This window comes from Anolis carolinensis, unplaced genomic scaffold (assembly GCF_035594765.1).
Source record: "Anolis carolinensis isolate JA03-04 unplaced genomic scaffold, rAnoCar3.1.pri scaffold_7, whole genome shotgun sequence".
In the NCBI taxonomy this organism is placed as follows: Eukaryota; Metazoa; Chordata; class Lepidosauria; order Squamata; family Dactyloidae; genus Anolis; species Anolis carolinensis.
Window position 1 is genome coordinate 33767222 of NW_026943818.1, and position 21687 is coordinate 33788908.

Here is a 21687-nt window from a genome sequence, read left to right on the forward strand (position 1 = left end):
ATAATAATAATAATAATAATAATAATAATAATAATAATTTCCTTGACAAAATTGAAGGAAAAGCTGATAAGGAGAAGACCTGGCTCTGGCTCACGAATGGGACCCTGAAGAAGGAGACAGAAGGCCTGATCCTTGCAGCCCAGGAGCAAGACATCAGGACAAAGGCAATTCAGGCCAAGATTGAAAAATCAGCTGATGACCCAAAATGCAGACTGTGCAAGGAAACCGACGAAACCATGGATCATATCCTCAGCTGCTGTAAGAAAATTGCACAGACAGACTACAAACAGAGGCACAACTGTGTGGCCCAAATGATCCATTGGAACTTATGCATCAAGTACCACCTGCCAGCAGCAAAGAACTGGTGGGATCACAAACCAGCAAAGGTTGTGGAAAATGAACACGCAAAAATACTGTGGGACTTCCGAATCCAGACGGACAAAGTTCTGGAACACAACACACCAGACATCACAGTTGTGGAAAAGAAAAAGGTTTGGATCATTGATGTCGCCATCCCAGGTGACAGTCGCATTGATGAAAAACAACAGGAAAAACTCAGCCGCTATCAGGACCTCAAGATTGAACTTCAAAGACTCTGGCAGAAACCAGTGCAGGTGGTCCCGGTGGTGATGGGCACACTGGGTGCCGTGCCAAAAGATCTCAGCCGGCATTTGGAAACAATAGACATTGACAAAATTACGATCTGCCAACTGCAAAAGGCCACCCTGCTGGGATCTGCACGCATCATCCGAAAATACATCACACAGTCCTAGACACTTGGGAAGTGTTCGACTTGTCTTTTTGTGAAACGAAATCCAGCATGTCTATCTTGTTTGCTGTGTCATACAACATCGTTGTGTCAATAATAATAATAATAATAATAATAATAAACTTTATTTATAACCTGCCACCACCTCCCCAAGGGGACACACCACTCATTAAACTTTTAATCTATGTTAATTTTATCAATATTTGTATGTATGTATTTTTATCCTTTACAATTTTATCTTGTAAATCGTCTAGAGTATCGTGGATGGAGGGCGATTAATAAGTAATTAAATGATGATGATGATGATGATGATGATTATCCAATTCACAATACAGTAGAGTCTCACTTATCCAACATAAACGGGCCGGCAGAACCTTGGATAAGCGAGTATCTTGGATAATAAGGAGGGATTAAGGAAAACCCTAATAAACATCAAATTTATTTATTTATTTATTTATTTACAGCGTTTATATTCCGCCCTTCTCACCCCGAAGGGGACTCAGGGCGGATCACATTACACATATAGGCAAACATTCAATGCCTTTTAACATAGAACAAAGACAAGACAAACATAGGCTCCGAGCGGGCCTCGAACTCATGACCTCCTGGTCAGAGTCATTCATTGCAGTGATTCATTGCAGCTGCTCTCCAGCCTGCGCCACAGCCCGAGCCCAAATTAGGGTATGATTTTACAAATTAAGCACCAAAACATCATGTTACACAACAAATTTGACAGAAAAAGTAGTTCAATAACTAGTAATGTTATGTTGTAATTACTGTATTTACCAATTTAGTACCAAAATATCATGATATATTGAAAACATTGACTACAAAAATGGCTTGGATAATCCAGAACCTTGGATAAGCGAGTCTTGGATAAGTGAGACTCTACTGTATTGTGTTTTTAATTCATGGGTTATATGTGAATTTATGTTGTGGTTGGGTTGTTCCCATGAAAGCTGCCCGAGTCCCTTCGGGAAGATGGAGGCGGGGTACAAGAATAAAGTTATTATTATTATTATTATTATTATTATTATTATTATTATTATTGACACAAAGACATAGTATGACACAGCAAACAAGACATATATGCTGGATTTTGTATCACAAAATCACAAGTCGAATACTTCCCAAGTGTTTAGGACTGTGTGATGTATTATTATTACTATTATTACTATTACTATTATTATTATTAACACAAAGACATAGTATGACACAGCAAATGAGATCTATATGCTGGATTTCGTATCATAAAATCACAAGTTGGACACTTCCCAAGTGTTTAGGACTGTGTGATGCATTATTATTATTATTACTATTATTAGTAGTAGTATTATTAACAGAAAGACATAGTATGACACAGCAAATGAGATCTATATGCTGGATTTCGTATCACAAAATCACAAGTTGAACACTTCCCAAGTGTTTAGGACTGTATGATGCATTATTATTACTACTATTATTAATAGTATGAGACAGCAAATGAGATCTATATCTATATTATTATTATTATTGACACAAAGACATAGTATGACACAGCAAACGAGATCTATATGCTGGATTTCGTATCACAAAATCACAAGTCAAACACTTCCTAAGTGTTTAGGACTGTGTGATGCATTATTATTATTATTATTATTATTATTATTATTATTATTATTATTGTTGACTCAAAGACATAGTATGACACAGGAAACGAGATCTATATGCTGGATTTCGTATCACAAAATCACAAGTCGAACACGTCCCAAGTGTTTAGGACTGTGTGATGTATTATTATTATTATTCCCCCAGACAGGAATCAGCAAGGCTTTGAAATAGCAAAGCTTTTCAACGCTAATCAAGGTGATTAATTGAAATATTCACACTTGCCTCCAACAGACAAGAGTCCTTTCTCCCATCCTGGACCTTTCAGATATATAAACTTCACTTGCTTAGTCCCCAATAGACCTCAACAACCTCTGAGGATGCCTGCCATAGATGTGGGTGAAACGTCAGGAGAGAATGCTTCTGAAACATGGCCGGATAGTTCGGAAAACTCACAGCAACCCACTCATAAGAGTCAGTGTTCAGCACCTTTCAAGTGTGGACTACAACCCAAATGATGTGGAAGCCATGATATTATGAATGTGATATTATGAAAAACAGTTAATAAAATACAAATACAAAAAAAAACCCCAGCAAGTATGTCCGTATTGAGATGCTGCCAAATAGACAAACACAGACCCAAGCCACATCCTCCCCTCTGCTTCTTTTTTCCGCTTTCAATTGGATTTACAGCCGCTAACAAGATACAACTGCTTATCCAGGCTGATAATTCCATATTTTGTATTAAAACAGTCAACATTTTATAGGGAGTTTTAATTCCTTTAGCGAGATTCCCCTCATCCTTTCACCTTTGCATGGCATCATCTTGCCTGAACAATCCAGGAATGCTAAAGGATCGCTTGGCAGAGTCTTAAAGGGATTTGCACAACAACAGATGCTAAATGATTTTTTAAAAAATTGTCCTAAAAGCAGGGATGGGAGAGACAGGGACCCACAAGACACAGATTCCATTAAGCTGATCATGATTCAAAAGCAGGCAAAGCGCTGGATAATAATCCTTCATTATCTATATATATAAAAGAGTGATGGCATCACGGCGACCCACAAAACAACAAAACTACAGGCCCCCCAACCTCGAAATTTGACAACACAACCCATCATCCACGCCTCTAGGTTGATACAACAAAAAGAAAAGAAAAATAAAGTCCTAATTAGAGGGAGAGGAATAATTGCTTTTATCCAATTGCTGCCAGTTAGAAGGCTAAGCTCCTCCAACTTGGTCTCCTAGCAACCCAATAAAAATAATTAAAAACACTAAAAAAATTGATACAATAAAATACTATAATAACAGAAAATAACTAAAAATAATACAAGAAAATAATAAAATATAATAAATAAAAATATAACTTACAATAAAATTAATTAAAAAATGCAAATAACGTCAAATAAAAATTACACAACAATTTTTAACCAATACCACCACCACTTTCCCACAGCAACGCGTGGCCGGGCACAGCTAGTATATATATAAAATACAAAATAATAAATACAGCCAGACATTGGAGCTGCAAGGATATTCAGTGCAATTCAACCACACCAATAAAAGATTAACCTTCGTAAAAGGCGACCAGGCTTTGAAACAGTGATACTACTCTGAAGCTGACCAACCAAAGATTTCCCCTAGGTAGCAAGCACCCAGGCTTTGAACCACCGAGGCTATTCATTACAATTCTACCACCCCAAAAAAACATTCCCCTAAAAGGCAACTACCTAACCTTCCAAGCAGCAAGCCTATTCCTTTCTATTCCACCTCACCAAACAAGGATTCACATAAGAAAATGGCCAGGCTTTCAGGCTACAAAGCTATTCACTGTTATTCCACCTACCTAACAAAGAATTCCCATACACCACAGCAACGCGTGGCCAGGCACAGCTAGTACAATATATTATTAGCATAGCACAACATAAGCATTAAATTACTATATTGTACTATATCATTATATGGTAATATTATTAGTAATATTACATCTATATATATAAAAGAGTGATGGCATCACAGCAGCGGACAAAACAACAAAAGTAAACACCCCACAACCTTGAAAATTGACAACACAACCCCTCATCCATGCCTCTAGGTTGATACAACAAAAAGAAAAGAAAAATAAAGTCCTAATTAGAGGGAGAGGAAGAATTGTTTTTATCCAATTGCTGCCAGTTAGAAGGCTAAGCTCTGCTCACTTGGTCTCCTAGCAACCCACTCAGCCCAAGGGACCCTTTACCTTAACTACCACCAATTCCTCAATACTTTCCCATACCACCATACTTCGCCACAGCAACGCGTGGCCGGGCACAGCTAGTTTAATATATATTATACCTCCTATTTATTTATTAGCGACATCTATATCCCACCCTTCTCACCCTGAAGGGGACTCAGAGCGGCTTACAAGTTATATGTACATACAATATATTATATTATTTCTATATCACAATATAAGCATTATATATTACCACATTGTACTATAACACTGTATTGCAATATTATTGGTAATATTACATGTCATATATAATATACCATTATAATACTGTATTATTATATTGTATTACATTATAATATTATTATCAATATTATATGTATATAAAATATATTAGCATAGCACAACATAAGCATTATATATTACTATATTTTACTGTAACACTATATTGCAATATTATTAGTAATATTACATGTCATATATAATATACAATTATAATAGTGTATTATTATATTGTATTATATTATAATATTATCAATATTATATGGATATAAAATATATTATTAGCATAGCACAACATAAGCATTATATATTACTACAGTAGAGTCTCACTTATCCAACATAAACGGGCTGACAGAACGTTGGATAAGTGTTGGACAACCTGAATACCATTGAACAGCCTTGCAGCTTCAAAGCCAGGCTGCTTCCTAACCAGAGGGATCCCAACCACCGGACTACGCCACAGCAACGCGTGGCCGGGCACAGCTAGTAATAATAATAATAATAATTTTTTTTTCCGTGTCAGGAGCGACTTGAGAAACTGCAAGTCGCTTCTGGTGTGAGAGAATTGGCCATCTGCAAGGACGTTGCCCAGGAGACACCAAGACGATTTGATGTTTTTATCATCCTTGTGGGAAGCTTTTCTCATGTCCCATAATAATACAGTAGAGTCTCACTTATCCAACACTCGCTTATCCAACGTTCTGGATTATCCAAGCCATTTTTGTAGTCAATGTTTTCAATGTATCATGATATTTTGGTGCTAAATTCGTAAATACAGTAATTAGAACATAATATTACTGGGTATTGAACTACTTTTTCTGCCAAATTTGTTGTCGAATATGATGTTTTGGTGCTTAATTTGTAAAATCATAACCTAATTTGATGTTTAATAGGCTTTTCTTTAATCCCTCCTTATTATCCAAGATATCTCCCTTTGCCATAGCAACATGCTGTGCTAATTTTATATACATATATATAATATACAATAATTTATAAATATACAATATATTGTATGTACTTATAATACTGATATTATAATGTAATACAATATTATACTAATTAAGAATATAATATAATATAATATAATTTAGTGTTAATTATATATTTATATTAAATGTAATATTACTAATAATATTACCATGGAATTATGTAGTACAATATAGTAATTCAATTGCTTATATTGTGCTATGCTAATAATATATTGTATGTACATTTGAATTGTAAGCCGCTCTGAGTCCCCTTCGGGATGAGAAGGGTGGGATATAAATGTTGCAAATAATAATAATGATAATAATAATAATAATAATAATAATAATAATAATAATAATGTATTATACCACTATAATGTAATATTATTAGTAATAATATATGTAATATAAATATAGAATTATAATAGGGTACTATTATTATTATATTGTATTACATTATACAGTAGAGTCTCACTTATCCAACACTCGCTTATCCAATATTCTGGATTATCCAACGCATTTTTGTAGTCAATGTTTTCAATACATCATGATATTTTGTTGCCAAGTTCGTAAATACAGTACTTCTACGTAGCATGTAGTAAATAAATAAATAAATAAATAATTATTCGCTTATCCAAACTTCTGCCGGCCCGTTTAGCTTTGATAAGTGATTAGCTTTGATTAGCTACTGTACTCTGCTGCTTTAGAGCCTGGTAGAATTTTTTAAACAGAGTGTAATGGGCATCTTTCAGGAGTGTTTTAGTTGTGCATTTCTGCATAGCAGAGGGTTGGCAAGTAGAAAACTAGCACAGCAATGAAATGCTCTGGTCGAGCATTTTGTCCGCTGTATTTCTGTTTCATTGTTGTTCAGCAATGTGATTGACTCCCTCTCTCGATGTCACTTGTGGTATCAATCTTAGCCACACTCAACTGAAACTAAACGGCAGCGGTGACAAAATAGAGTAAAGATGACAAAAAACGTTAGGGGAGGCTCTCGGTTGAAATCCACAGAGACTTCGAGCAATTATCACAGCCTCATTTCTGTCCCGGAGACTCAAAATACTGCCTCCTTCAGTGACTTATCACGTCAAGTTAAGGCAAGGAGTTACAAGTCAGCGGTGCCACTGCTGAACATACAACAGAAAATACACTGGCGATTGGAGTTGCAAGATAAAGATTCAGTCCACCTGAGAAATAGCAAGAAGATCAGTCAAGGACAACCACAGAAGTGCTTATTTTATCCCCCCGATTTGTGCACACATGACAACTCAAGGAGACTTCAAGAACACAAGTGTCTTGTCCAGCTAAGTCCAACTCCTGCATTGTTTTAATTTCTCCAATTCATCAGGATGGGACCAAAAAATGACATTTTATTCTTGCTTCCATGGTTTTATTTGTAAAATGGTGCCTCAACTCGTTTTATTTTACCGCTGTACTGTTATTGTTTGTTTTACATATTTTAATTTGTTTACACCTTGTTTTAATTGCAATTTAATTATTTGTTTATTTTATTTGATTGTTGTGTTGACACTGTTTTCAGTTATTGATACTTGTTTTCACTTGTTATGTTTGGTCTCTTGTTTTGGACTTGGCCCCATGTTAGCCGCCCCGAGTCCCTCCGGGGAGATGGTGGTGGGATAGAATAATAAAGTATTATTATTATTATTATTATTATTATTATTATTATTATTATTATTATTAGTCCTGTCCAAGGTTTGCAACTAGGGAAAGTTTGGAATTGTCTTTTTCTAGCACTAGAATATGACTGTCAAGACCAGGGGTCCACAAACTTTTAAAACTGGGGGCCAGTTCATGATCCTTCAGACCGTTGGAGGGCCAGACTATAGTTGTCTAGATGGCCACCGAGCAATAATAATAATAATAATAATAATAATAATAATAATAATAATAATAATAATAATAATCAGCTGATGACCCAAAATGCAGACTGTGCAAGGAAACCGACGAAACCATGGATCATATCCTCAGCTGCTGTAAGAAAATCGCACAGACAGACTACAAACAGAGGCACAACTATGTGGCCCAAATGATTCATTGGAACTTCTGTCTCAAGTACCACCTCCCAGCAGTAAAGAACTGGTGGGATCACAAAAAGTCTTGGAAAATGAGCACGCAAAGATACTGTGGGACTTCCAAATCCAGACTGACAAAGTTCTGGAACACAACACACCAGACATCACAGTTATGGAAAAGAAAAAGGTTTGGATCATTGATGTCGCCATCCCAGGGGACAGTTGCATTGATGAAAAACAACAGGAAAAACTCAGCCGCTATCAGGACCTCAAGATTGAACTTCAAAGACTTTGGCAGAAACCAGTGCAGGTGGTCTCGGTGGTGATGGACACACTGGGTGCTGTGCCAAAAGATCTCAGCCGGCATTTGGAAACAATAGACATTGACCAAATCACGATCTGCCAATTGCAAAAGGCCACCCTGCTGGGATCTGCGTACATCATCCGAAAATACATCACACAGTCCTAGACACTTGGGAAGTGTTCGACTTGTGATTCTGTGATACGAAATCCAGCATATCTGTCTTGTTTGCTGTGTCATATAATAATAATAACAATAATAATAATAATAATAATAATAATAATAATAATAATAAAGAGGGTTGAAAGAGACCCCTTGGGCCATTTAGTCCACCCACCCCCCGCACCTCTGTGCACCAAAAGCACAAGAAAAGCACCTCTGACAGATGGCCTCCCAGCCTCAATAATAATAATAGTAACAACAGTAATAGAAATAATAATAATAATAATAATAATAATAATAATAATAATAATAATAAGGATTGGAAGAGACCCCTTGGGACATTTAGCTTAACCCCCTTCAGCCTTTGTGCCGTGGGGTTGATGGGCCACATGTGGGCCCCGGGCCGTAGTTTGGGGACCCCTGGTCAAGACATTTTGTGCAGTGAAAATAAAACCTGCAAACTGAAGACCAGGTACATTTCTAAGCAGCCAAAGCGACAAGGAGCAAAATTTCCAAAATTCAAGGCACAACGACCTTTACGAAGTCACCTGGAAAAGGTTTGAGATGGGAAATGGCATAGCGACAGAAGCAGAAAGTCACAAAAACTGTTATTGCAATTGTCATAACAGCAAAACTAAAACAATCTATACCATCTCAGCCAACAGACCAAGACTTTTCCCTGTTCAAGAGATACACAGCAAGCTTGCTTTTGTGATGAGCACAAACCTGACAAAATTCATGTGCATATGACATGATTCTCTTGTACCACATCTGTCCAAAAAACTGGTTGTACAAGCTACAGAATTTAGAGAACCAGGGGGAAATACCCTGTTTCTCCTCAAATAAGACATCCCCAGAAAATAAGACCTAGTAGAGGTTTTGCTGAATTGCTAAATATAAGGCCTCCCCCAAAAGTAAGACCTAGCAAAGTTTTTGTTTGGAAGCATGCCCAACGAACAGAACACCAGAGCATACAGGATCGGTAAATGTACGTACCATAAAGTGTTGTACATGGAAATATTGGTAATAACAAGAAATTCTTGAAAGGATTCACAGTTTGTCTGGTTATGCTGGTTTGTGATGACAACTACTGTACAGTATATAATAAATGTTCATTTTTTTGTTCAACAATTAATGTGAATTCTTCTTCATGGAAAAATAAGACATCCCCTGAAAATAAGACCTAGCGCATATTTGGGAGCAAAAATTAATATAAGACACTGTCTTATTTTTGGGGAAACACGGTATTAAATGCCGTATGTGCTTTGGAATGAAGGCAAATGTGTTTGCTCTTTAAAAAAAACAAAACCCAAATCTCATCAATACCATCAGTCATCAATGCACTGTTCTGTAAGTCTTTGTAAGAGAGGATACGTTATGCTATGACTAGAGTCCTCTCCGCCCACTCAACCACCCCCATTTATAACCTTTCAAAGACAGAAAGAATTTTTTTAAAAAGCCATCTCCTTGATTTGAAGGCCAAGTTAAAATGCTCCATCCCAAAAAGAGGAAGAAAAGGAGGGATTTGAACCAGAAAAGGGGGATCAATAATCTCATATAAGGGAGGGAGAGCATGAGAATGAGAGGAGGAGGAGAGAGAAAAAAAAACACTTGATTTTTCAAGATGAGCTCAACGGGAGTTTTCTCTCTGTGCATTTCAAGGTGCCCTTTCAAAAAGGCCTAGCAACATAACGCTACCCTAGCAAAAATCGTCGGGAGGAGGACAGCAGAAGAAGGGTTCCCGATATGCCATTTTTAAAAGGAGCAGAGAGATGAGACATATAGAATCGGGAGGGAATCTTCCTCCCCCGCCTTGGCTTTTGGAACAAATGAAGAAAGAGACACGAAAAAAAAGAGACATGTTCAAGGTTCAGCTCTCAAATTCCTGGCCAAAAACGGGGCTCCCCAATTCAGTTACCCCATCTATTTCCTAGATGGACATTTCATCTGCCTACCTTAATAATAATATTATAATGTAATACAATATTATACTAATAATATACTTATAACAATACTATATATATACTATAATAATATTAATTATATATTAATATAATGCTTAGCTACGGCCTTATGAGACCATCTAGATGCCCTTTGGGGGCTCCTTTCCTTACCTATGGTCCTATGAGACTGTCTAGATGGCCTTTGAGGTTCCCTTTCCTTACCTATGGTTTTATGAGACCATCTAGATGGTCTTTGAGGTCCCTTTCATTATCTATGGTCTTCTGATGGCCTGATGAGATCACCTAGATGGCCTTTGAGGTCCCTTTCCTTATCTATGGTCTTCTAATGGCCTGATGAGATCATCTAGATGGTCTTTGGAGGTCTCTATGCTTAGCTACGGCCTGATGAGACCATCAAGATGGCTTTTGGAGGTCCCTTTCCTTACCTATAGTCCGATGAGACCCTATAGATGGCCTTTGAGGGTTCCTTTCCTTACCTATGGTCTTATGAGACCATCTAGATGGTCTTTGGAAGTCTCTTTGCTTAGCTACGGCCTGATGAAACCATCTAGATCTCAGTTTCTTCCTGCCATAGCTATAATAATAATAATAACAACTACTACTACTACTACTTTATTTTTATACCCCGCCTACATGACTTCATCCCTCCACACTCCTCCAAACCATCCAGGATTACTCTTAACCTGGGATAACGTTTGGACTTTGTGGATTTGGACACTCAACATCTCGAGCCATAGGCAGGGCCAGTAATAGGTAAATTTTCAAGGCCTCGGCGCCTCAACAGCACCCCTAGTAGAGTTTGCGCCACCCGCAATTGCTTACTCCGCTTATCGCTTAAGCCGCCCCTGACCATAGGTAAGGAAAAAAACCATAGGTAAGGAAAGGGACCCTCAAAGGTCATCTACACAGTCTCATAGGACCATAGGTAAGGAAAGAGACCTCCAAAGACCATCTAGACAATCTCATAAGACCATAGATAAACAAAGAGACGTCCAAAGACTATGTAGATGGTCTCATAAGACCATAGGTAAACAAAGGGGCCCACAAAGACCATCTAGACAATCTCATAAAACCATAGGTAAGGCAAGGGACCTTCAAAGGCCATCTAGACGGTCTCATAGGACCATAGGTAAGGAAAGTGACCTCCAAAAGCCATCTAGATGGTCTCATAAGACCATAGGTAAACAAAGGGGCCCCCAAAGACCATCTAGACAGTTTCATAGGACCATAGGTAAGAAAAATGACCTCCAAAAGCCATCTAGATGGTCTCATGAGGCCGCAGCTAAGCAAAGAGACCTTCCAAGACCATCTAGACGGTCTCATAAGACCATAGGTAAGGAAAGGGACCTCCAAAAGACATCTAGATGGTCTCATAAGGTCGTAGCTAAGCAAAGAGACCTCCAAAGACCATCCAGACGATCTCAGAAGACCATAGGTAAACAAAGAGACGTCCAAAGACCAGGTAGACTTAGGTCTAAGTCTAAAGTTTAGGACAGGGGCCAGGTCAATGACCTTGGAGGGCCACCTCTGGCCCACCGGTCTTGTGTCCTATTGTCAAAAGCTGGGATTTTGTTTAAATGAAAGATCATCCTTTTGCTTTATTTGGGATTACTTGCTCTTCCTCTAAGTACCATAAAGGGAAGATACAAAGCCTCAGTCCCTAAATATCCTTAACTGAACCTAAGCCTGATTTATTTCCAAGAACACCTAGGAAAGCTGCACGACAAAGTACTCTCAAAAACAGAGTGAAAAAATAACTGGAGCTTTTCTTGTACCCCTCTTTTCTCCTCGGATTTTTATTAACATCGACACATTTGCCTCCCTGCTACACACTCCGAGCTACTCTTTGCAGAGCTGTGTAAATATAGACCTGGAATAAGTGAAGTCACAGTATGGCAGAAGGTGAGTGGGGATTTACTAGGAAACATCTCTGTCTTCGGAAGCTGGCTGCAGTTAATTGACTCTAATCATCCTTAAACAGCAAGTGAAAAGATCCATTTATATCAAGTAGCCCTGAGCTTCGCCCTGAAGCTCCCGTGTTTGCATAATACATATTTTCTGCCATTCTGGGGAGCCGGGAAACGGCATGGCCTAACAGGGCATTTGCAAAATAGCAGCGCTTGGTTGCATTCCCGATTCAAAGCAACCCAGAAACGCATTTAAACCTTGCTTTTAAATCACTATAGGGTTACCTTCAGGGTACATGTCATTCTCTCCGCTAACTCCTTCGAGGTAATTTCAGATTGATACACCGATTTGTTTGAGAATATTACTCTTTGTCGGAAACTGGGGTAACGTGATTCCAGATCTCTGCTAAGCGTCTGACATCGTTTTCAGCCATGCTGGTTTTCCTCTTGCCCCACAACACAGCAGAGTCTGAAGATACACAGCTTTCTGTCAATACAATATCAAAAAAAACCCTGTGCCAAGTTAGTCACCTTGGACCAGGGGTCCCCAAACTAAGGCCCGGGGGCCGCATGCGGCCCTCCAAGGTCATTTATCTGGCCCCCGCCATCAGTTTTATAATAAAATATATTGTATAATAATATCTATGTATATAAAAGAGTGATGGCATCACGGCGACCCACAAAACAACAAAACTACAGGCCCCCCAACCTCGAAATTTGACAACACAACCCATCATCTATGCCTCTAGGTTGATACAACAAAAAGAAAAGAAAAATAAAGTCCTAATTAGAGGGAGAGGAATAATTGCTTTTATCCAATTGCTGCCAGTTAGAAGGCTAAGCTCCTCCAACTTGGTCTCCTAGCAACCCAATAAAAAATAATAAAAAACACTAAAAATTAATACAATCTATATATATAAAAGAGTGATGGCATCACGGCGACCCACAAAACAACAAAACTACAGGCCCCCCAACCTCGAAATTTGACAACACAACCCATCATCCATGCCTCTAGGTTGATACAACAAAAAGAAAAGAAAAATAAAGTCCTAATTAGAGAGAGAGGAATAATTGCTTTTATCCAATTGCTGCCAGTTAGAAGGCTAAGCTCCTCCAACTTGGTCTCCTAGCAACCCAATAAAAATAATAAAAAACACTAAAAATTAATACAATTTATATATATAAAAGAGTGATGGCATCACGGCGACCCACAAAACAACAAAACTACAGGCCCCCCAACCTCGAAATTTGACAACACAACCCATCAGCCACGCCTCTAGGTTGATACAACAAAAAGAAAAGAAAAATAAAGTCCTAATTAGAGAGAGAGGAATAATTGCTTTTATCCAATTGCTGCCAGTTAGAAGGCTAAGCTCCTCCAACTTGGTCTCCTAGCAACCCAATAAAAAATAATAAAAAACACTAAAAATTAATACAATCTATATATATAAAAGAGTGATGGCATCACGGCGACCCACAAAACAACAAAACTACAGGCCCCCCAACCTCGAAATTTGACAACACAACCCATCAGCCACGCCTCTAGGTTGATACAACAAAAAGAAAAGAAAAATAAAATCCTAATTAGAGAGAGAGGAATAATTGCTTTTATCCAATTGCTGTCAGTTAGAAGGCTAAGCTCCTCCATCTTGGTCTCCTAGCAACCCACTAAAAATAATAAAAAAACACTAAAAATTAATACAATAAAATACTATAATAACAGAAAATAACTAAAAATAATACAAGAAAATAATAAAATATAATAAATAAAAATATAACTTACAATAAAATTAATTAAAAAATGCAAATAACGTCAACTAAAAATTACACAACAATTTTTAACCAATACCACCACCACTTTGCCACAGCAACGCATGGCCGGGCACAGCTAGTAATGTAATATAATATAACACTAATAATAATACCATATAATAGTATTAATTATATATTACTAATAATATTACTAATAATTTTACAGTATAGTGGTATAGTTCAATATCTATATATATAAAAGGGTAATGAAATTTCGGCCTAGGACAAAACAACAAAACTACACATCCCAGAAACACTAAACTTGGCAGCACAACCCCTCATCCATGCCTCTACGTTCCTACAACAAAAAGAAAATAAAAAGAAAGTCCTATTTAGAGGGAGAGGATTAATTGATTGTTTCCAATTGCTGCCAGTTAGAAGGCTAAGCTCTGCCCACTTTTTATTTTGTATCAAAAGCATTGCATAAATAAATACATTTTAAAATGATGAAAAAAAAGGAAATCAAAAGCACCTAAATAGTTTTAGCCCACTTGGTCTCCAAGCAACCCACTTAGCCCAGGGGAAGGCAGAGTTAGGCCTCACTTAGGCCTCTTCCACACTTACTATAAAATACAGATTATCTGATTTTAACTGGATTATATGGCAGTGTAGACTCAAGGCCCTTCCACACAGCTATATAACCCATTTATAGTGGACTTAATGTAAGGTAAAACCTTTACCCTTTACCTTAACTACCACCAATTCCTCAATACTTTATTTCCCATACCACCAGACTTCGCCACAGCAACGCGTGGCCGGGCACAGCTAGTAGTAATATATAATGCTAATAGTGTGCTATGCTAATAATATAATATATTGTATGTACATATAATTTGTAAGCCACTCTGAGTCCCCTTTGGGGTGAGAAGGGTGTGATACAAATGTAGTAAATAAATATAGTAAATAAATAATAAATAAATAAATAAATTTTAGACTTAGGCTTGCCCATAGTCTGAAATGACTTGAAGGCACACAACAACAATAACAATCCTAATTAACTTGACTATCTCATTGGCCTGAAGCAGGCCCACACTTCCCATTGAAATCCTGATAAATGTATGTTGGCTAAAATTGTTTTTATTTTAAAATATTGCATTACTCTTTCATTGTTCTTTCATCGTTCTTGTTGTTGTTTTTGCACTACAAATAAGACAATAAAATAATAATGACCAGCCTCATTATAATTCTATTCTGAATGTTATTAGGTTCCTTTCATCGGGGTATTTTAATCTAATGATTTTATCTTATATTGCTGCTATAGTCCCCCCCCCCCCCCCCTTGAAGTTGACTGAGTTGCATTGGTGGTTATTTGATATTATTACTATTGATATTATTACTGTTGTATAAACCTTTGTTTTAACATCTTCTTGTGTTTTAAACTGTGTGTATTGTTTATGTATTTGCGCTGCTACTTTTGTAACATTGTGAGCCGCCCCGAGTCTCCACGGGGTATAAATAAAGTTTTATTATTATTATTATTATTGGATTGTTTTGTCTTCCTTCTACATGATAAATATATTGGTTTATCTGAAAACAATGTTAGGAAGAGTCTGGCAGACATAGATCCCTCTTTCTGAACACCTGCTTATATTGACCCTATCCCAAGGTAATTCTTTTCACTATCCCAAGGTAATTGTTCTTTATCCCTATCCCAAGGTAATTATTTCGTATCTCTATCCCAAAGTAATTGTTTTGTATCTCTATCCCAAGGTAATTGTTTCTTGTCGCTATCCCAAAGTATTTGCTCCTTGTCTCTATCCCAAGGTAATTATTTCTTGTTCCTATCCGAAGGTAATTGTTCTTTATCCCTATCCCAAGGTAATTCTTTCTTATCCCTATCCCAAAGTAATTGTTTCCTATCACTATCTGAAGGTAATTGTTCCTTGTCCCTATCTAAAGGTAATTCTCTCTTGTCCCTATCCCAAAGTAATTCTTTCTTGTCCCTATCCCAAAGTAATTGTTCCTTGTCCCTATCCCAAGGTAATTCTTTCTTGTTCCTATCCCAAGGTAATTGTTCTTTATCCCTATCCCAAGGAAATTATTCCTTGTCCCTATCCCAAGGTAATTATTTCTTGTCACTATTGCAAAGTAATTATTCCTTGTCCCTATCCCAAGGTAATTCTTTCTTGTCTCTATCCCAAAGTAATTGTTCCTTGTTCCTATCCCAATGTAATTGTTTCTTATCCCTATCCCAAAGTAATTATTCCTTGTCCCTATCCCAAGGTAATTATTTCTTGTCCCTATCCCAAGGTAATTATTTCTTGTCCCTATCCCAAAGTAATTGTTCCTTGTCCCTATCCCAAGGTAATTCTTTCTTGTCTCTATCCCAAAGTAATTGTTCCTTGTCCCTATCCCAATGTAATTGTTTCTTATCCCTATCCCAAAGTAATTATTCCTTGTCCCTATCCCAAGGTAATTATTTCTTGTCACTATCGCAAAGTAATTATTCCTTGTCCCTATCCCAAGGTAATTATTTCTTGTTCCTATCCCAAGGTAATTGTTCTTTGTCCCTATCCCAAGGTAATTATTTCTTGTTCCTATCCCAAAGTAATTATTCCTTGTCCCTATCCCAAGGTAATTATTTCTTGTTCCTATCCCAAGGTAATTATTCCTTGTCCCTATCCCAAGGTAATTATTTCTTGTTCCTATCCCAAAGTAATTGTTCCTTGTCCCTATCCCAATGCAATTGTTCCTTGTCTCTATCCCAAAGTAATTGTTTCTTATCCCTATCCCAAAGTAATTGCTCCTTGTCCCTATCCCAAGGTAATTGTTCCTTGTCCCTATCCCGAAGGTAATTGTTCCTTGTCGCTGTCCCAAAGTAATTGTTCCTTGTCCCTATCCCAAAATAATTGTTCTTGGTCCCTATCCCAAAGTAATTATTCCTTGTCCCCATCCCAAGGTAATTCTTTCTTATTTATATCCCAAGGTAATTGTTTCGTGTCCCTATCCCAATGTAATTGTTCCTTGTCCCTATCCCGGTAATTATTTCTTGTTGCTATCCCAAAGTAATTGTTCCTTGTTTCTATCCCAAAGTAATTATTCCTTGTCCCTATCCCAAGGTAATTATTTCTTGTCACTATCGCAAAGTAATTGTTCTTGGTCCCTATCCAATGGTAATTTTTCCATATCCCTATCCCAAGGTAATTATTTCTTGTTCCTATCCCAAGGTAATTGTTCTTCGCTGACTGCTTCCGATTTCTCTCCTATAGACAATTCCTCTAAAGCTGCCTCTTCCTTACTTTGTGGTGTGTTCTTTCAAGTCCCATCCAACTTATGGTGACCCCGTAAGACACACTTATCACAGAGTTTTCTTGAGCAAGTTGTCCAAGGAAAGTACCTCCTCCTCCATCACATTCCCATCTTTTATGACTCTGAAGGCATGTTCTCCGATCCCATTTCCCCGAATTCTTGCAGAATACCAACACAACAACAAAGCTCTACCCCAAGATAAAGACCTGCAATCTTTGCAGAGCGACAAATCCAAACTAACCTGAGGCAATCTCTCGGAGGCAACGGCCCTAAACTCAACACCTAGTTCCACAACTCCATTGATTAAATACCCAGTTTCCTCACTATCTGAGGCACATTTCCCCAAGGAAGAGTAACTTCTGTGTGGTAAAAGGCATGTCCAGAGTTACTCCCCCTGAGATAATTTAACTTTACAGAGGTAATTTTTTACTGCTGATGATGTGTGTTTGGTATGTCTCTCTTATCCAAGCTAAACGGGCCAGCAGAAGCTTGGATAAGCAAATCTCTTGGATAATAAGGAGGGATTAAGGAAAAGCCTATTAAACATCAAATTAGGTTAGGATTTTACAAATTAAGCACCAAAACATCATGTTTTACAACAAATTTGACAGAAAAAGCAGTTCAATACGCAGTAATGTTATGTTGTAATTACTGTATTTACAAATTTAGCACCAAAATATCACGATATATTGAAAACATTGACTACAAAAATGCCTTGGATAATCCAGAATGTTGGATAAGTGAGACTCTACTGTATATTGAAAACATTGACTACAAAAATGCCTTGGATAATCCAGAATGTTGGATAAGTGAGTCTCTACTGTATATTGAAAACATTGACTACAAAAATGCCTTGGATAATCCAGAATGTTGGATAAGTGAGACTCTACTGTATATTGAAAACATTGACTACAAAAATGCCTTGGATAATCCAGAATGTTGGATAAGTGAGACTCTACTGTATATTGAAAACATTGACTACAAAAATGGCTTGGATAATCCAGAAACTTGGATAAGTGAGACTCTACTGTATATGTGTGTGGGGCCACTGGTGGCGCAATGTGTTAAAGCACTGAGCTGCTGAACTTGCAGACCAAAAGGTCCCAGGTTCAAATCCCAGGAGCAGAATGAGCACCCGCTGTTAGCTCCAGCTTCTGGCAATCTAGCAGTTCGAAAACATGCAAATGTGAGTAGATCAATAGGTATGGCTCTGGAGGGAAGGTAATGGCGCTCCATGCAGTCATGCCTATGGCCACATGACCTTGGAGGTGTCTATGGACAACGCCGGCTCTTTGGCTTAGAAATGGAGATGAGCACCAACCCCCAGAGTCGGTCACGACTGGACTTAAAATGAGGCAAAAACCTTTACCTTATTTATTATATAATATTATTTTATATGTATACTATTATTATATGTACAGTAGAGTCTCACTTATCCAACATAAACGGGCCGGCAGAATGTTGGATAAGTGAATATGTTGGATAATAAGGAGGGATTACGGAAAAGCCTATTAAACATCAAATTAGGTTATGATTTTACAAATGAAGCACCAAAACATCATGTTAGACAACAAATTTGACAGAAAAAGTAGTTCAATACACAGTAATGCTACGTAGTAATTACTGTATTTACGAATTTAGCACCAAAATATCACGATGTTTTGAAAAAATTAACTACAAAAATGCATTGGATAATCCAGTATGTTGGATAAGTGAGACTCTACTGTAAATAGAGGTGAATTGTCCTCAGGTAAATTTCCCTGAGATTAATGTCATGGAGGTAAATTGTCCTTAGGTGAATTTCCCTGAGGTGAAGTGTCCCGAGGTAAGTGTCATCGGATAAATTGTCCTTAGGTGAACTTTCCCTGAGGTGAAGTGTCCCGAGGTAAATGTCATGGAGGTATATTTTTCTTAGGTGAATTTCCCTGAGGTGAAGTGTCCTGAGGTGAATTGTCCCGAGGTAAATGTCATGGAGGTAAATTGTCCTTAGGTGAACTTTCCCTGAGGTGAAGTGTCCCGAGGTAAATGTCATGGAGGTATATTTTTCTTAGGTGAATTTCCCTGAGGTGAAGTGTCCTGAGGTGAATTGTCCCAAGGTAAATGTCATGAAGGTAAATTGTCCTTAGGTGAATTTCCCTGAGGTGAAGTGTCCGGAGGTAAATGTCATGGAGGTAAATTGTCCTTAGGTGAATTTCCCTGAGGTGAAGTGTCCCGAGGTAAATGTCATGGAGGTAAATTGTACTTAGGTGAATTTCCGTGAGGTGAAGTGTCCCGAAGTAAATGTCATGGAGGTAAATTGTCCTGAGGTGAATTTCCCTGAGGTGAAGTGTCCCGAGGTGAATGTCATGGAGGTGAATTTCCCTGAGGTGAAGTGTCCCGAGGTAAATGTCCCTGAGGTGAACTCTGCTGGGGTAAATGTCACTGAAGTCATTTAACTTCCCTGAGGTGAAGTGTCCCGAGGTAAATGTCATGGAGGTGAATTTCCCTGAGGTGAAGTGTCCCGAGGTAAATGTCATGGAGGTGAATTTCCCTGAGGTGAAGTGTCCCGAGGTAAATGTCATGGAGGTAAATTGTCCTGAGGTGAAGTGTCCCGAGGTAAATGTCCCTGAGGTGAGTTCTGCTGGGGTAAATGTCACTGAAGTCATGTAACTTCCCTGAGGTGACTTCTCCTGAGGTAATTTCCCCCGAGGTAATTCTGAGGTACTGTAACTTCCCTGAGGTAATTTCCCTCAGGCGAGGCAATGTCCCTGTCCCCCGCCCGAGGCCTGCCTGCCTCCCCGCCGGGCTCCCCGCGCTCGCCTGAAGTCGCTGTAGGGGTGGATGATCCAGGCGCCGGCGGACTTGACGCGCTCCTGCTCGCGCTCGACGGCCTTCTGGGAGCCGAACATCCGCAGCGAGAACTTGTTGACGCCGGGCTGGAGCATGGCGCTGAACTGGCGCTGCATGAAGGTGGGGGCCTGCCCGCTCCCGCGAGGGTCCCCGCCGACGCCGAGGCCGCCCTCCTCGCAGGCCCCGGGCCCCGCCGGCCCCGCTTCCTCCACCCCGGACGCCTTCGGGGACGCGCCGTCGCACGAGAAGGAGACCTTGGGCGGCGCGGGCGGGGCCGGGGGCAAGGGCTCGGCTCCCCCGCCGCCCCGCCGGCACTCGCCGTTCGGGGAGCCGCCTTTCCCGGCCCGCGAGCCCATGGTGCCCGCCGTGCCGCTCGCCTCCTCGCCCGCCACGCCGACGCCGACGCCGATGCCGCCCGCCCGCATGCCGGAGAGGCGAGACGCGCCAGGCCCCGCCCACCCGCTCCCTCCCTCCCTCCCTCCCTCCCTCGCGCGCAGGCGCACTCCGCGCCCTGCGGCAGTCGCCGAGGAAAGGGGGCGGGGCCTCGGAGGGAGAGGGGCGGGGCCACGGAAGGCGGGAAAGGAAGGTCAACGAGGGAAGGAAGTGGGAAGGTCACAAGGAAAGGAGGGATCCCACTCAAAGCACCCCAACAGATGGCCATTCGGCCTCTGCTTCGAAGCCCCACAGGCAGAGAGTTCCACTGGTGAACAGCTCTCTCTCCCATTGCTGGGAAATCCCATTCAAAGCACCCCAACAGATGGCCATCCAGCCTCTGCTTCGAAGCCCCACAGGCAGAGAGTTCCACTGGTGAACAACTCTCTTATCACTGAAGAATTTCTTCCTCATTTTCAGCCGGAATCACCTCTCTTGAAGTAGGGAAATGGCATTCAAAACACCCCAACAGATGGCCATACAGCCTCTGCTTCGAAGCCCCAAAAGCAGAGAGTTCCACTGGTGAACAACTCTCTTATCACTCAAGAAGTTCTTCCTCATGTTCAGCCGGAATAACTTCTCTTGAAGTAGGGAAATCGCACTCAAAACACCCCAACAGATGGCCATCCAGCTTCTGCTTCGAAGATCCAAATGCAGAGAGTTCCACTGGTGAACAACTCTCTTATCACTGAAGAAGTTCTTCCTCATTTTCAGCCGGAATCTCCTCTCTTGAAGTAGGGAAATCCCATTCAAAACACCCCAACAGATGGCCATCCAGCCTCTGCTTCGAAGCCCCACAGGCAGAGAGTTCCACTGGTGAACAGCTCTCTTATCACTGAAGAATTTCTTCCTCATGTTCAGCCGGAATAACTTCTCCTGAAGTAGGGAAATCGCACTCAAAACACCCCAACAGATGGCCATCCAGCTTCTGCTTCGAAGATCCAAATGCAGAGAGTTCCACTGGTGAACAACTCTCTTATCACTGAAGAAGTTCTTCCTCATTTTCAGCCGGAATCTCCTCTCTTGAAGTAGGGAAATCCCATTCAAAACACCCCAACAGATGGCCCTCCAGCCTCTGCTTCGAAGCCCCACAGGCAGAGAGTTCCACTGGTGAACAGCTCATGTAATATATAATATCATTGTATTATTATTAATATATTGTATTACATTATAATATTA

At 39.6% G+C, this 21687-nt stretch overlaps 1 protein-coding gene across 2 annotated transcripts in view; it reads right to left on the reverse strand.

Annotated features, from left to right (window-relative positions):
- hcn2 (hyperpolarization activated cyclic nucleotide gated potassium and sodium channel 2) overlaps nucleotides 1-20540 on the reverse strand; it is a 162090-nt gene extending 141550 nt beyond the window's left edge. For both annotated transcript variants that reach the window (XR_010000126.1, XM_062959555.1), the window contains exon 1: nucleotides 20047-20540. Coding sequence is in view for 1 of the 2 variants with exons in the window: in XM_062959555.1 (XP_062815625.1) it covers nucleotides 20047-20501 (455 nt within the window). In the remaining variant the exon portion in view is untranslated. The remainder of the gene's footprint in view (nucleotides 1-20046) is intronic.
- Nucleotides 20541-21687: the final 1147 nt, after the last annotated feature.